The sequence below is a fragment of the Schizosaccharomyces japonicus genome (genome assembly GCF_000149845.2).
Source record: "Schizosaccharomyces japonicus yFS275 unplaced genomic scaffold supercont5.3, whole genome shotgun sequence".
NCBI classification, from domain to species: Eukaryota; Fungi; Ascomycota; class Schizosaccharomycetes; order Schizosaccharomycetales; family Schizosaccharomycetaceae; genus Schizosaccharomyces; species Schizosaccharomyces japonicus.
The window spans coordinates 1301620-1315852 of record NW_011627862.1 but is presented as its reverse complement, the minus strand read 5'-3'; the positions used below and the strand labels follow the sequence as shown (position 1 = coordinate 1315852).

The 14233-nt window shown below is 41.4% G+C and overlaps 9 protein-coding genes across 9 annotated transcripts; 4 read left to right on the top strand and 5 right to left on the bottom strand.

The window, feature by feature from the left end:
* Positions 1-97: 97 nt before the first annotated feature.
* SJAG_01285 (rhomboid family protease) lies at positions 98-1112 on the bottom strand. Its single transcript, XM_002172500.2, has 2 exons — positions 922-1112; positions 98-861 (listed from the first exon to the last, which is right to left on the bottom strand). Exons 1-2 carry the CDS (start codon positions 1076-1078, stop codon positions 266-268), a joined length of 753 nt encoding a protein of 250 aa, XP_002172536.1. The 5' UTR covers positions 1079-1112; the 3' UTR covers positions 98-265.
* Positions 1113-1278: 166 nt separating this feature from the next.
* SJAG_01284 (hypothetical protein) lies at positions 1279-2338 on the bottom strand (the record flags this gene model as incomplete). Its single annotated transcript, XM_002172499.1, has 3 exons — positions 1279-1570; positions 1613-1807; positions 1875-2338. 3 exons carry the CDS (start codon positions 2336-2338, stop codon positions 1279-1281), a joined length of 951 nt encoding a protein of 316 aa, XP_002172535.1.
* Positions 2339-2768: 430 nt separating this feature from the next.
* On the top strand, positions 2769-4415 carry SJAG_01283 (Atg8 deconjugator Atg4). Its single transcript, XM_002172498.2, has 2 exons — positions 2769-3671; positions 3753-4415. The coding sequence occupies exons 1-2, from the start codon at positions 3247-3249 to the stop codon at positions 4270-4272; spliced, it is 945 nt and encodes a 314-aa protein (XP_002172534.1). The 5' UTR covers positions 2769-3246; the 3' UTR covers positions 4273-4415.
* Positions 4416-4513: 98 nt separating this feature from the next.
* SJAG_01282 (signal recognition particle subunit Srp14) lies at positions 4514-5338 on the top strand. The gene is made up of 3 exons (XM_002172497.2): positions 4514-4702; positions 4752-4830; positions 4872-5338. Exons 1-3 carry the CDS (start codon positions 4619-4621, stop codon positions 5087-5089), a joined length of 381 nt encoding a protein of 126 aa, XP_002172533.1. The 5' UTR covers positions 4514-4618; the 3' UTR covers positions 5090-5338.
* SJAG_01281 (AMSH protein) lies at positions 5276-7837 on the top strand. Its single transcript, XM_002172496.2, has 4 exons — positions 5276-5549; positions 5600-5734; positions 5776-6662; positions 6705-7837. The coding sequence occupies exons 1-4, from the start codon at positions 5418-5420 to the stop codon at positions 6868-6870; spliced, it is 1320 nt and encodes a 439-aa protein (XP_002172532.2). The 5' UTR covers positions 5276-5417; the 3' UTR covers positions 6871-7837.
* SJAG_01280 (zinc finger protein) lies at positions 6871-7615 on the bottom strand. The gene has a single exon (XM_002172495.2). It carries the CDS (start codon positions 7526-7528, stop codon positions 7145-7147), a length of 384 nt encoding a protein of 127 aa, XP_002172531.1. The 5' UTR covers positions 7529-7615; the 3' UTR covers positions 6871-7144.
* SJAG_01279 (GYF domain-containing protein) lies at positions 7788-11056 on the top strand. The gene is made up of 2 exons (XM_002172494.2): positions 7788-7980; positions 8114-11056. Exons 1-2 carry the CDS (start codon positions 7943-7945, stop codon positions 10905-10907), a joined length of 2832 nt encoding a protein of 943 aa, XP_002172530.1. The 5' UTR covers positions 7788-7942; the 3' UTR covers positions 10908-11056.
* On the bottom strand, positions 8966-12208 carry SJAG_01278 (Sim4 and Mal2 associated protein 1). Its single transcript, XM_002172493.2, has one exon. The coding sequence runs from the start codon at positions 12035-12037 to the stop codon at positions 11144-11146; it is 894 nt and encodes a 297-aa protein (XP_002172529.1). The 5' UTR covers positions 12038-12208; the 3' UTR covers positions 8966-11143.
* Positions 12209-12256: 48 nt separating this feature from the next.
* On the bottom strand, positions 12257-14120 carry SJAG_01277 (septin Spn1). Its single transcript, XM_002172492.2, has 4 exons — positions 13873-14120; positions 13174-13776; positions 12726-13090; positions 12257-12654 (listed from the first exon to the last, which is right to left on the bottom strand). Exons 1-4 carry the CDS (start codon positions 14098-14100, stop codon positions 12384-12386), a joined length of 1467 nt encoding a protein of 488 aa, XP_002172528.1. The 5' UTR covers positions 14101-14120; the 3' UTR covers positions 12257-12383.
* Positions 14121-14233: the final 113 nt, after the last annotated feature.

The following is a 14233-nucleotide window of genomic DNA, read 5'->3' as shown; positions in this document are numbered from 1 at the left end:
CGTTACTATGTAATGTGCAGTTACACAAGAACAGTGTTAGATATATTTATTTGTAGTTGTACGCTCACGCAGCGTCTTTTATTTGAGTTTTTTTGAATATCCATACAAGGCGTCTATTAACATCATATAAAAGACACTTAATAAGAGTAGAATGATGAATTTGTTTTTATGAACGTTCAAAGGACCAAATTGTTTGTCAAAGCAAATGGCCGTGTGAAATTGTTAAGCACTAAAGTTACATATATTATGCTATTGTCAGAGATGTCTATACAACATCACCACTGGGAACATTAACATCTTGCATGTGAACAGGGAGTCCGCCTGCACGTTGGTAATGAACCGCCTCAGAGACCGAAACATAGTTAGGAACGTTGTCAATGAAACGAGACAGTTTCGTTTCAATTGTCACGAGCCAATGAACCTTTGGAATCAAAAAGTCGAGAAAAGACAATGAAAACACGACAGAGGTAGCTACGGCAGCGATGTGTAAAAAGAAGCTTGTCGAAAAATCCAATGGCAACATCAACAGAGGGGCTGCAAATGCAATACCAATTCGAACGTTTTGACTTAAAGTCATAAGTTTAGGATGTAAATTGTCAAACAGATTCAACAAATACATTGTCAAAAAGGAGAACAGCCATCCACCGCATCCAGCATAAACAGTGGAACTGTTAAAAAGATAGCATATGAGAAGATAAAAACCAGCTGGGATAACTTCAAGAAATCCAAAAAAGAGGGCAATAGTACAAAGAGTACCGTAACGCCGTTCAAACTTGGGCATCAACACAAGAATGCTTGCGAGTCCTAATACAAAAGGAAGAAAGCCATCATGCACAAGGGGATAAGTATTCAATGAATGAACTGTAAATTAGTTAGCCAATTTGTCTTAAAGCAAGGTCCCTCGTTCATGTTAACACGTACTTCGTAAAAGACTTATGTTTTCAACACTTAATCCAAAGAAAGAGACAACATTTATCAAAACACCAAGAAGTCCAAATACCACGGTTATAAGGGCGATTACGGCTGTAAAGATCGTACAGTGGTCCAAGAAACCATCAATCAGTTCCTGCAACTGCATGGTGTATGTGTGAACAAGGGTGAAAAGGGAATGTCACCAACCTGGTTCGAAATAGTAGTATCTGGGGTGAGGGAATTATAAAGTAGCAGTGAGGATTAGTTCACAAATAGCTTAGGACGGCTAATGAAAGAATAATAAAATCACCGGATAAGCAATTGGGGTACAATAGGTGGGTGGTTGTTGCATAAATGGAATTTAAGTTATGGCTCATCAATTACCGTAAGAAGAGCATCGTCAGGAATGCGAGGAAAGAGCCATTTAGGATCCTCCCACATTACATCGGAAGGCGGTGGTACTTTATTCGATTTTGTTTCTCTCGCGTAGTTGATGAGTCGTATGGTTCCATAAACATCGAGATGATGCACTCGTTGAATTTTGATTAAATCGTAGTTATGTGCATTTTTTAAATGATCTAAACACGCGAATGCTTCAAACTTCAGAGGGCAGAAAACGCACTGAGCAAGAACGATTTCATCTTCTAAATCGGACCATCTATTTGCGTATTAGCTTTTGTATAGCATGTGAGGTTCATACCCAGAATCAGACTTATCACTTTCTTCACCTATATTTAAGTCTTTTGATGAATTCTCAGGAGGTAAATAATTGACAACGTAGAATTTATCGAAATTCGACATTTTTGGGTCGACACGAAAATGTCGTTTTTGGCGCATATGCTGAAGCAACAGATGTCGTGAGGAGAACCGAGAATGACAGCAAATGCAGGACAGACTAAGCAGAAGTTAATATGGAGTCACTCGATGGACGCATATGGCAGCAAAAGTGTATCTATGCATACTCATTTAACTCTATTTTTACAAGATCGATGAATTCGTTCAGGTAAACAACATTGTCTGGCCGACCAATGTTGAAGTCATGCTTTTTAAATGAATGCTCAAACCATTGAAGACGACTGAGATGTTTTGTGGGACAAAAAAGACAGGAAAGTTTCAAAGTTTCTCCTTTCTGTCTTTCTTCTTGTTGATCCTGCAGAACACGATTTAAGGCATTTTTCTGTGCTAATTGAAGGAGAGTGTCGTTTGTACTTCCATCTACCTTTGCGAGAGCGTCAAGTAATTCTGGTGTACACAATGTTGCATTCTTAAGATGTTGTAGTTCATTAAAATTGTGTATATTAATTAGATGATCTGTGGCATCTTTCAATTTGTTAAATTTCGAATTGTCTCTAGGACAATGCAACATTTTTAGTAGAACAATTGGTATTTGGCAAAAGGTGCGATTGGTACGCGACTGCCGCTCCATTTACGAATGTGGAGTGAATGCGACGAGGAGAGGAGAAAGGGAAACAGCAATAAAAAAGAGGTTCTTAACAGTTGGTGAAGGATAACAAATATTATATACTTTCTTTTATTTAATCTGTTAGATGGTTTAGATAATTATTCTTTTTCTTTCTTGCGATAATTACATTACACACGACATACAGGGTAAAAACGATTTCTGCTCAAAGTGAACATAATACCTATCACTATCACATTGAAGAGTATGGGGGACTCATTTATTGTATTATTTTCTTAATGTTACAAATAATTATGTGCGACATATTATCGCATAAAAGATAATTTGATAGACAGGATTATTTATTTAGATCTGTATTCTGTTAAATCAATACAACCATTGTGAACGGAATCACTAGTACGGTTCTAAGCAAGCTTATGAATATTTATTATATATATTAAAAAAAAAATTAAACAAAAAAAAAACACCCCAATTTACATTAACTGAACTTTACAACAATTACTAATTTATACTTCCTATCACAGATTCTTATTTGTTTTCGCCCACTAGTAGCGAACTGCGATACCTTTACAAACTACCAACTGCCACTCTTCTACAATTGAACATCATTTAAACAAGTAAGCAATTGCTTTTTCAATTGTCAAGCTTGTTTTAAGATAGTTTAATAGAGGTAATTGATTCAAATTCCAACCGTACTTTTCTTTTTATCATTTTGTCTTACTTTCTGTTCTCGGCTGTCTTCTCTTGTTTCCTTACGAGCAATTGCTATAAAATTCTGTATTCTATTTTATTACGACCGTTAATTATCCCTTTGGAATGCTTTAAGTTAGGTTTTGGCGCCGGTTATCTGTTTATTTTATGTGCATCTTTGCATCAACATTTGACAGCCTTTGCAATTAAAAAAGAATTTGGCTATGGAACTGATGTCTCACATATTAGAACGATATCTTCGCATGTTCCCCACAAATCATGAACCCAGTGGTACTTTCATTTGGAGTCTTGGGCATTCTTATGCTACGGAGACTGGAAAATGGCCAGAAGCATTCGTGCAAGATACGTATGACCTTTTGAGTTTAACTTATCGAAAATGCATTGCCGGAATGGAATGCTTCTCCTCTGATGCTGGATGGGGGTGCATGATACGGTCCATGCAAACCATGCTAGCAAATTGTTTACGACGTGTTCAACCTTCTCTCCCTGTACACAAGATTTTGCATTACTTCGCTGACGAAGCAAATGCGTATCTATCTCTTCATCAGTTTGTTGACGCAGGCCATACGCTCTGCAATATCACCCCAGGGAACTGGTTTGGTCCTGCCACTGTGAGCCATTGCGCAGCGTAAGCATTTCAGTATTTTAGTTTGTCCTAAGTTATTAGGATTAAAACTATGAACAAAAATGTTTTACTAATTCATCATAGCCATCTATGCTCCACCCATCCGCAGGTCGGATTGAATGTATGTGTTTCTCATGATGGCGCTATAATGTATCGCGATCAGCTGAGAAATACGCCTTATCCACGATTATTACTGTTCACTCTAAGGCTTGGTATTGATACAATTCATACGTCTTACTATGAACAATTATGCCACGTTCTAACAATCCCACAAGCTATAGGAATCGTGGGGGGTCGACCGCGTGCAGCACATTACTTTTATGCTTGTCAATCCCAATGGTTTTTCTATTTGGATCCACATACAACACAAACTGCTCACACATTTGACAATCCTGCTCCGAATTCTTCATTTCATGTAACAACTCTCCGGAGGTTACGCATAAATGAATTAGATCCATGTATGGTCCTTGGTTTCGCCATAACTTCAGAGGAATGTCAAACTGACTTCGAGCAACGTATCGTTAAGCTCGACAAGCTTGTTCACATTGCCGATACAATGCCTGACAATGACAGCGTTGATGAAGATTCAGTTTGGGAATTTTGAGCGTATGTCAGGGTACATTCCTAAATGGTTGCCTTTAAATGGTGATTCTTTTGCTTCCGTTTAAGTACCTTCTATAAAGAACAGTTGTAAGTCTATTTTATGAAACAGTTTATGAATGATTGATACGGGGCCATAATGTTAATTCAATGAAAATCCCCTTTTTTTAATTTTCATGAATCGATTTGTACGTTCAATTGTAATATTACATTTATAAATGTCTTCGTTTTGTTATTCTACGCTTTATAAATCAATTAAAAAATATCCCACGTCCATTGTTTTCCCTAGTACAGCGACACCGGTTTTTACGTCCTACTAACGGATCCAGATTCGTCCATACCATCCAAAAATGTCGAGCACAAATAGAACCGAGCAAAAGGCCCGGAAAGGTACGGATCCTTCTATTACAAAGGAGACCGTGTCGAATGAAGAGGTTTGTGAACAAAACGTCTATTAAAAATGTAAATTACAGCTATGTCTAGTTTCTCAAAGCTATTGCCTTAGCCGCAGAAGGATTGAGTAAACAAGGTCAAGGATCCATCTATTTGGAACAGAAAACCTGTATGTTACTTCTCGTAAAAATTATCTATTAACATGTCTAGTATCGCCCGAGTACAAACATATTGCTGATTGTACTGAACCATTTGTTATGCTGAGAGCATTCCGTTCTTCAGGATGGTCAAGAAAGACTTTTGTTCCGCTGTCTAAGGCAACCTCTTTCTTCGCACAGTACGCAGAAGTCTGTAAATTGAATATGGACAAGCTTAAGAAACGTGACCGGAAGAAGAAGAACAAGAAAAAATCAAATCAACAGGCCTAATCAGTTTGACTGTGATTACGTATGTGAACAAACGCACACAGACTGTGTCGTCCAGCTTTTGAGGGCAATCCTGGTTGCAGTCTTAGTGTTGCTTGCTATTCAAAAAGTGTATATGATGTTTTAGTATCCATCGTTTTCATAATCATGAATACTTGTTAATTAAATTAAGAGTTTTGAAAGCATCTATTGCGTTCCTCTTGAAAATTGTTCTGTTTTTTATTATTGAAGATTGATTCTCAGTAGCCGCGGCTAAGTCCACCATTCCACGGACTAACCTCGGGTTATCACCAACAACTAGTAGGACACAAACGTAAAGAGCTTAGTACGAATGAATGTCAATTCTGATGAACATGTGCCTTTGTCGCCTCGTGCATTAGCAGAACGGGCATCGCAATTCACTTTTAACCGTAATATTCCCTTGCGAAATTGGCTGCGCACTGGAACGACGCTTTTAAAACAGGTAGACGATGAGGTTAACATAGAGAGTTTATGCTGACATAAATCCCCTAGGCTTGTATATACATTCGAGAAAAGGATTTTGAAAACGGATTGTTTTTATTATATCGCTATGCGGAACTATTTTTTCACTGTCAAACACATCCTGAAGCTTCTCAATACAAGAAAGAACTCCATGAGTTTTACGACGTACGGGTGTAATGCCAATCTTCATTCACTAACGAGCTTAGACGGTAAATACGGCGTTAGAAGAGATTACATTGCTGAAACCCTTGGTTCAAGAGTCTTATGATAAACAAGTTGAGTTGTTAAAACGGCAAAAGATTGAAGATGAGAATTTGAATAAGTTCTTAGTGAGCAAGAACCACGATGTTGACAAAATACCCCAGCAAACAAATCACTCTATTTCAAGGACACACTCCTCATGGACTGTTGATGACTTAAAACTCTATCCTGCCAGTTCTACGAAATCAAACGACGAAACACATAAAGCTCACTCGCATACACTTGACTTCTCATATCCATCAGCTACTACGACAAGCAGTGTACAAAACTCCGCTGCCGGCATTCCCATTTCAGCTCCACGACCTATTCCTAATGTCCCTACTTCCCAAACCAATGGGCCCCCTCCGCTTCCTAATAAGCCTCTAAATAAGCTTACAAGTCAGTTTCTGCACTTCTCCCCTCCTTCCGAAGTACCGGAAAAGCAAACCAAGTCTTTTAAGATTCAATGCTACACGGAGGGCGGTAAGCCACTGCGTACCGTATTTCTTCCCAGCTCCATACGATCCACTTTTCTCCGAATCGCCAAACCAAACACTGATAGACGGTTGGAAACATGCGGTATTCTGTGTGGTAAGCTGCGGCAAAATGCTTTTTTCATCACGAAGCTAGTAATCCCTCCTCAGGAAGCTACTACGGACACTTGTTCAACGACTGATGAAGCCGGTCTTTTCGAGTATCAGGACAAGCATGACCTCTTAACCCTCGGTTGGATCCACACCCATCCCACTCAAACATGTTTCATGAGCAGTGTAGATCTACACACACATTGCTCTTACCAGCTCATGTTGCCTGAGGCTATCGCAATTGTATTAGCACCTTCCAAGAAACTATCGTATGTCTCAATGTTTTTACGTTCACTTCTAACTATGCATAGCTCGGGTATTTTTCGCTTGCTAGACCCAACAGGGCTACAAACAGTGGTTCAATGCAGAAAACCCGGACTCTTTCATCCACATGAAGGCCGGATATATACGAGTGCCGAACCACCCGGCCATGTTCGTGAACTTGATGCACCATTAGAAGTCGTTGATCTAAGGTAGAAGCATTCTAAGTACTATTGAATGCATTCAACCCCCCCTTATCGCCCACGTTTTCGTTCTTCTATAATGACACACACCAGCTCATATAAAATTTTTTATTAACCTACGTTTACAAACAAACACGGTTAAATTGAACCCAAATGACTCTGACCAAAACACAGTGGAAAACGGAAACATGATTGAACCAAAAAAAAGTACACAAGTACGCTATTACCAAGCAAAAAGGATATCCTAGGAACGGACGCCTCCTATACACGCTGCCAATTTGAATCGACTAATCAGCCATGACAACGTTTTCCGACTTTGCCTCGACGGCTACCTTTTCACTGCTTACCGCAGGCTTGCGGACGATTCCAACAGCAGCTTCAGCTTCCTCCTGTGTATAAGGAACTTCCTGTAACTGCTTCAAGCGTCTTTTGTGAATTTTGCTACGACGATGTTCTCTCAGAGAATGATCCGACTCGAAGTGTCTCGCACACTCAATACAGTAGTGTTGGCCTAAACCAGGCAGGTCAGGGTCCAAAGGCAAAGACTGAAACTTTTCTGGTTCCTTCAAATCGTCTTGGATTTGGTCCAAGTCTCTTCCGTACTCTCTCGTACGGAATAATGCATGATTTCCATTGTTATGATGTTTCCGTTTTCTTCCGACTCTTCCCATATTCAACAAAGGTTACGACTGGTCAAACAGCTCTGATCAGAAGTACGGGTCAGCAAGTCTGTAAGGGCGGTAGAAAATGTTATGGTGGAGGTTTTTGGTGGAGAGTTTTGGATTGCCACCTTAACCGAGACTCGCTCAAACCTAGAGGTCATGTGATTGGCTTAGCGACCCTTTAACGACATTTAGCGGATAACCCCACCTTTATTTCTTGTTTGAAGGCTCGTGATTGGCTGAGGCGACATCTTAACAAATTAGTCATTTTATTGTTTTTTTGCGGTCTAAAGTCAAGTCCTAAATCTACGAGTACCGTCCACCACTGCAGCTGTCCTCTCCCACGACATACCCAGTGTCTGTCTGTATCAAGCTTGTTTACTGCGGATCTTTCGTTCAAATTGATATTATTCTCTTAAAATCATGAATATGGAATCAAAACTTTTTCAACCGGCAGAATGGTACGTAACTAATTGCAAAAAAATCGCTCAAAAAGAAGTGAAACCTTGCTAAACTCGTGATGATCTTCATGAGTTTGTGCAGTTTAGTCTTTTAATCTTGTGGAATAGCTTTTTTTACTGACATTTTTAATAGGCGTGCCTCCCAGCAAACCAGTCGAAATCCACAAGTTTCATCCTCATACTCGCAGATAAATGCATTCAATCGTGTAGGTGATTCAATTGAAGGTCTCGGATCATCAGGATTACCCTTGTCGGATCAAAACGGTGCCGGTACAAATATCCAGACAGCAAAAAAAATCTCTACTTCAGCTCAAACCCCTTCCCTTGATACATATGGCGGATTGCCTGGTCTAATGGGTGTAACATCGAATCAGACGAATTCAACTATGTCCATGGGGGCAACAGCACAGTCTGTAGCTTCGAATATACCTAATATTCTCGATCAAAATGCCAAGCTTTCTGGAGCGGCAGCAGCAGCCGCAGGGGCGGCCAACTTTCCTAATGCGTTTACTGCAGAAGGCATATCGCCAAGACTGCAGCTTGGCAGGGATCGATTGTTCACGGCAGCAGCTGTGAATGGAACCGCCTCTCCGCAAGCGTGGGCTTCGCCGAAGATCAATACTTACAGTCCATTAGTTCGTACGTCTGGCATTGCATCACCTTTTGGCACGGGCAACTCAGCATTTGGCGGTCTGGGGGGAACTGCAATGGCCGCTGGCGGCGCTGGCTGGAGCAATTCAGGAATATCAGGTTTTGCTAATGTAACGAGTACGTCTGCCTTGGCAAACAATGTCTCTGACAATGTCACAGACAGTGTTGTAACGCCAAATGATTATTTCCACTCGCCCGCTCAGCGCCCTTCGCGTCTGGCTAGCATGCCGGGTACGCCCGATGTGGGAAATAATGGGCGTGATACGAATATCCCTTTAAATATCCTTTTGGACAAGGCCAAAGGGAAAGTCGCTGGTCTTGCTGAAGGCGGGCTCGAGGATACCTCAATTATGTCTCCTCAAGTTCGTCAAGAGCTTGACAATGGACCGGGCTATTTTTTCCCTGGCTTCACGCAGCCTTTGCCATCACTCATCCCTCCGGCTCTTTTGCGCTGGCTGTATAAGGATCCGCAGAACAACATTCAAGGTCCGTTCACGGGTATTGATATGCACCAGTGGTATCGAGCAGGGTACTTTCCTTTGAATCTTCCCATAAAACGTGTAGAAGAGGAGGAGTTTTACTCCATGGCTTTGTTTATTCGGCAAGTGAACAATCAGTTTGAGCCCTTCCTGGTTCCATTACCACCGGTACAACCACAGTCCACTGGATGGAATGCTGAGGGCACGGACTTGCCTGCATCCTCATTCAAATTGAATGCACCTCCAAAGGTGGCAGCTCAAGCGAGTGTGCCCGTACCCGAGACAGGTACCTCGATTGCAGCCGCAGCCGCACCTTCCTATGCATCAGTTTCAAAGCATGCTGTTGGGGTCGAACCCTCCCATCCTGCAAATGTTAAGATGGTCGAAGAAGAGCACTTGTCTTCTGCAACCGAGCCTGTACAAGCAAAACAGTCTTCGGATGCCTCTGCTCCCTTCTCCACGTCCGCCGACAAGGAGGAGGTTGTACCGAAAACGGAGAACGCAAAAAGCGGCAATCAGAAGGAAACCGCTACCACTGTTGAGAATCTTGCTGAAAAGCTTGCTGATGTTGCTATCAAGTCGCAGAATGTCACTGCCGCTTCTCCGGTCAAGCAATTCGTCAACAACATTCAGGCAAAGGAAAAGCCTGCTACTAAGTTGGTGACCAATGCACAACCCCAAGAAAAGCCTACATCTAAGACGAATTCTCCCTCACTCGCTCGTACTACCCCCTGGAAGCCCCTGCGTGCCAAGCCTGTTCCATCTTTGGATAAGAATATAAGCAATGCTCTTGCATCCTCAAGTCCGAAAGCGGAACCCGCGAAGCCTGCTCAAAGCCGTTTAGGATCACCCTGGGCTAAGGTCGCTGAGCCTCCTATTTCTCTCTCTGAAGAAATCCAGAAGATGGAACAGGAGGATGCTGAAATGAAGAAGCAGAATCAAGCTGCTGCCTTGGCTTCTGCCGTTGCCGCCGCTCGCACTCCCACCTTACCTGCGGCTTCCGTTTGGGGTTCGGTGAATGGTACGGGTGCAAAGAAGCCTCCTGCAGTGAAAACAAGTCCTGTCAAGAAGAATGTTACGGTTCTCCAAAAAGAAGCACATCCCAAGACGACGGCAACCAATGTGGCCACCAACAACCACTCAGTTCCTAATGCTTGGGCCAAAATGGCTTCTAAGCCTGTGACTTCGTCCGTCCCTGTCCCTAAACCGGCAACTGTTGCGACTAATTCTGCTTCCACTGCCGTTGCTGAAGGCAGCCCTGATGACAGCTGGACTGTTGTTGGGCCAGGCGGCAAACTTGTTAACAACAGCCCTGCTCCTTCCACGGCTTCAGTTGTTTCTGGAAGCGTTAAACCCTCTAATGTTGTGCCCTCTGCCATGGCATCTGTGCTGCCTCCCAAGCTTGCTCAACTAGCGACCTCTTCTGGTCATTCAGTTGAGTTTATTGTTTGGTGCAAAAACGCATTGAAGGGCTTAAACAATGGTGTTAAAATTAATGAGTTCTTGCAAATGCTATTATCCTTTCCTGCTGAGAATAATCAGGAGACGTCTGAGATTATCTCGGATTCTATTTATGCGAATAGTACCACAATGGATGGTCGTCGCTTTGCCGTCGAGTTCACTACTCGTCGTATTGCTGACTTGAACGGAAAACCTCCTACGGATTCTAAGTTACAGGAGTCCTCTGCTAACAGTTGGAGCCAGGTTGTGAAAAGCAAGCCAAAGCAACAACAAGCTTCCGAATGGAATTCTGCCTTCAAGGTTGTGACCAGCAAGAAAAAGAACAAACGCAACTGAGCTCGCTTAACCAGGTCACTGTGTTTGAATATATAATACTGCGTTTGTCTTTTGTTTAGTTTTTTGAATATATATTCCATAGTTTTGTGTTCTACAACATAGAACGAGATTTCATGACAATGATGTTTCTTATTCCACATTTACATAAACCTCCTAGAGAGTGTTACTAATGCGTATTAGATTTTTTGTTATTATTGACGGGTGGGCAAATTCATAAGGGGGATTTGCATTTATCGTTATTTCTCCTTTGAGGGAAATTGCAGTGTTTCATCGTCGAGTAATAGCTGGAGGATAGTGGGTACGCCGTCTCCGCATTTTGTGAAGAATTTGAGCTTCCCAGTACGTGAAATAATAACTGTGTCGACGACGATTTTTGATAGTTGGACAGCAGGATGATCCAGTGAAATAGCCATTCCATTTCGTAAATACTCTCGTACAGTTTCATAGAATGAGAGCTTCTTCTTCCTACAAAGTTTCAACCATTGTTGTACATGAACTGCTGGAATGCCTATAACACAACTAGATAAATTGGGATTTTGAAAAAACCACTGGAACTCTAAGGGCACGGAGAGCTCGATTGGGGTGACATTTCGTTGCCAATGTTCCAAGACTTTAATCAGGCTTGACTGTTGGAACTGACAGTTCTCAAAAAAGGTATCAAAACGTTGCTCCAAATAGAGTTTCGTTGGTCCCCAAACGATTGGACTTATTCTGCAAAGAATTAACGAAAACGAAGTGAATTGTGAGGAATCAATTTCATTTTGGGAATGAGTAGAATCCCTTCTTTGTGCGGCTGCCGTTTCAGGAAACTGTATCAAGAACAGTTGGCCATATTTTTTTATGTCTTTATTGTTATAGGATCCCGTTGACGGTGAGTAGACGATTCGCAACTTAAGAATATTCTTAAATCCACGAGGTGCTCCGAGCTTTAAGAATTCAACAGAATCAATTGTAAAAAGTGATGTTGCTTCATTTCGAGTTAAAGCATTTTGTCGAGTACTACCGTAACGAAAAAAAAGAGAGAGTTCCTTCGCATACGAGTCTAATTTATCAAGTTCAAACCCTATCCATGGTGTACCACGAAAAGTGGTGTACGTGACATTGTAAAAGTTATGGTCCCTTAAAGGCATTTCCTGAAAATTGGTTTACCAGCTCATTTCTTGTCGATGGTGGGTATGAATGCTAATTACGAATGAATTTTGGTAATGAACAAAATGTCGCATTAAGGATTCAAAATAACACACTATTGGGTGAACAGAGTGAGGATGCTGTAAATGTAAATGCACGAATACTAATTGAAGTATCCTAACCGCTATACCACAAAAATAACACAGAATTGCAAAACAAAATAGGATCAAGACCTTTAGCATGCATATTATTATATTTCATTAGTATAAACAAAATGTTAACGTAAATTGCGATAGACCCGAGAAGCAAAAATGTACTATATGACAATACAATATAATCATAAAGTGCTCACTTAAAGAATCTCTTTTTCGGCTTCTCATGATCGTGGGTCGCTTTAGTGCCTTTCACTAACCGTGCTTTGCGTTCCATAAGTTCAGTTTTTTGTGCTTCAAGAGCCATCTTCATTTCATGATGTCTATCATAAAGTTCACGCTCTGATTGTTTCAAGCGTTCTTCCTTTTCAGCAACCTTCTGGGCAAAAATCGCCTTCATTTCTTTAGTCATATTGCGTAGTTTCTCCTCATGCAATGCCTTTTCTTCTTCCAACTTGGCATTAGGACTGTAAGAGTTAGTAAAACATTCATAGACTTTTCTACACTGCAAAACAGTCGTCGTTGTGAGTACACATACTTTATCTCGCGGAATACAGTAACATCTTGAGATATACCCCTACTCAGAAGAAGTTCTGTTCTATAATTCTCATATAAAACATGCGTCTTCTCCTTAAGTTCCTCCAGGTGTGTACGAATGAGCATTTGTCTCAATTTGCAAAAATCAGAATGATCTTCATTATCAACCTCAACAATACCCCAGGGATATGAGCGTCCACGAACCTTGTGTCCGTCGGGTCGCTCAATTACATCTGTTGAGGCGACAACAGCAAAGGGAATACGACTAATGATCTCGGCATTTTCAGCCTTCGTCTCATCATCATCCGTTTCATAGTTTGGAGGAACGAATATTTTGATGCCTTCTTTTTGAAACTCTCGTAAAATCTATGTTGACCTGTTAGTATTCCGAATTATTGCAAAAAGATAAAAACAGATAGAAAAAAAAAAAAAAAAAAACATGAACTTACTCTTTCCTTCGTAACGTTAACTTCTTCATCAGTCATTAAGTCTGCTTTGCAAATAATGGGAATCAAGTTGACCTTGTCGCTCAAGGTTTTCAACGTCTCCAACTCAAGCTGGCTCAAACAGTGACCAGTCGGTTGAATAAAAAATATGCATGCATGTATACGATTATCCTCAATGGCCGAACGAGGAAGTCGTTTCTCCGCGTCCAGATAGTCGTCAAATCTTGACTCAATCTCTTTCACAACGGGCTGCCAGCAGTCTCCGTTGTTGATATAGTCACCAAAGCCTTGGACATTTAAAACTTCCAACCGTAGCTTAACTCCATTTTCCACAACTTCCGTTTGTCGTTTTTCAATATTCACGCAAGGTGCCTGGTTGGTATCTTCATTGAATGCATCATCGTCAAGGTAAGGAGTGGAGCACTTTTCATAAAGGTCCTGGTTCAATAGCATGTTGACAAGAGTGGCCTTTCCGGAGCCAGATTCACCGAGAAGCATCACATTGAAAGAGAAACCTTTACGCACGCAACGTCGATGCCATTGATTTGGTAAACTGGAAAAACCAACATAACCATTCAGACGGCGACGAATGATTTTTGGAACAGGCTATACGATATTAGCATTTAATCTCCGGATACTGGTCGTTCTGGAAAAACCAATTCACAACAAGCGAATTGACTCCCACGATGTAGAAATTCGTACTTCCACCTGCTCTTCACTTGCAACAGGCTGTTCTTCATTCGGCTCTGATGGTTCATTTTCGGCTTCAACAAATTGTGAAGAATCTGATGACGCGTTGTCGTATTCAGCCGTCGAATTTGATGTCGCGGACTCTTTTGTAGGAGTTTCCTGTATCATGTTCTCTTGTCTTATAGAAGCGCTCACTTCAGAAGCTGGTTGGGCGTTCTCCACAGCTATTCCTTCTGCCATGATTTCCGTTCTTTGTTACGTGAAGGAAGCAATACCTTGGTACAGCAGGCTACAAGAAAGGACCGCGCTATAATTCACTAAGATACACTATAACTGTATATGGAGATGGAGCGAGAGCAAAGGTGAAAAAGGA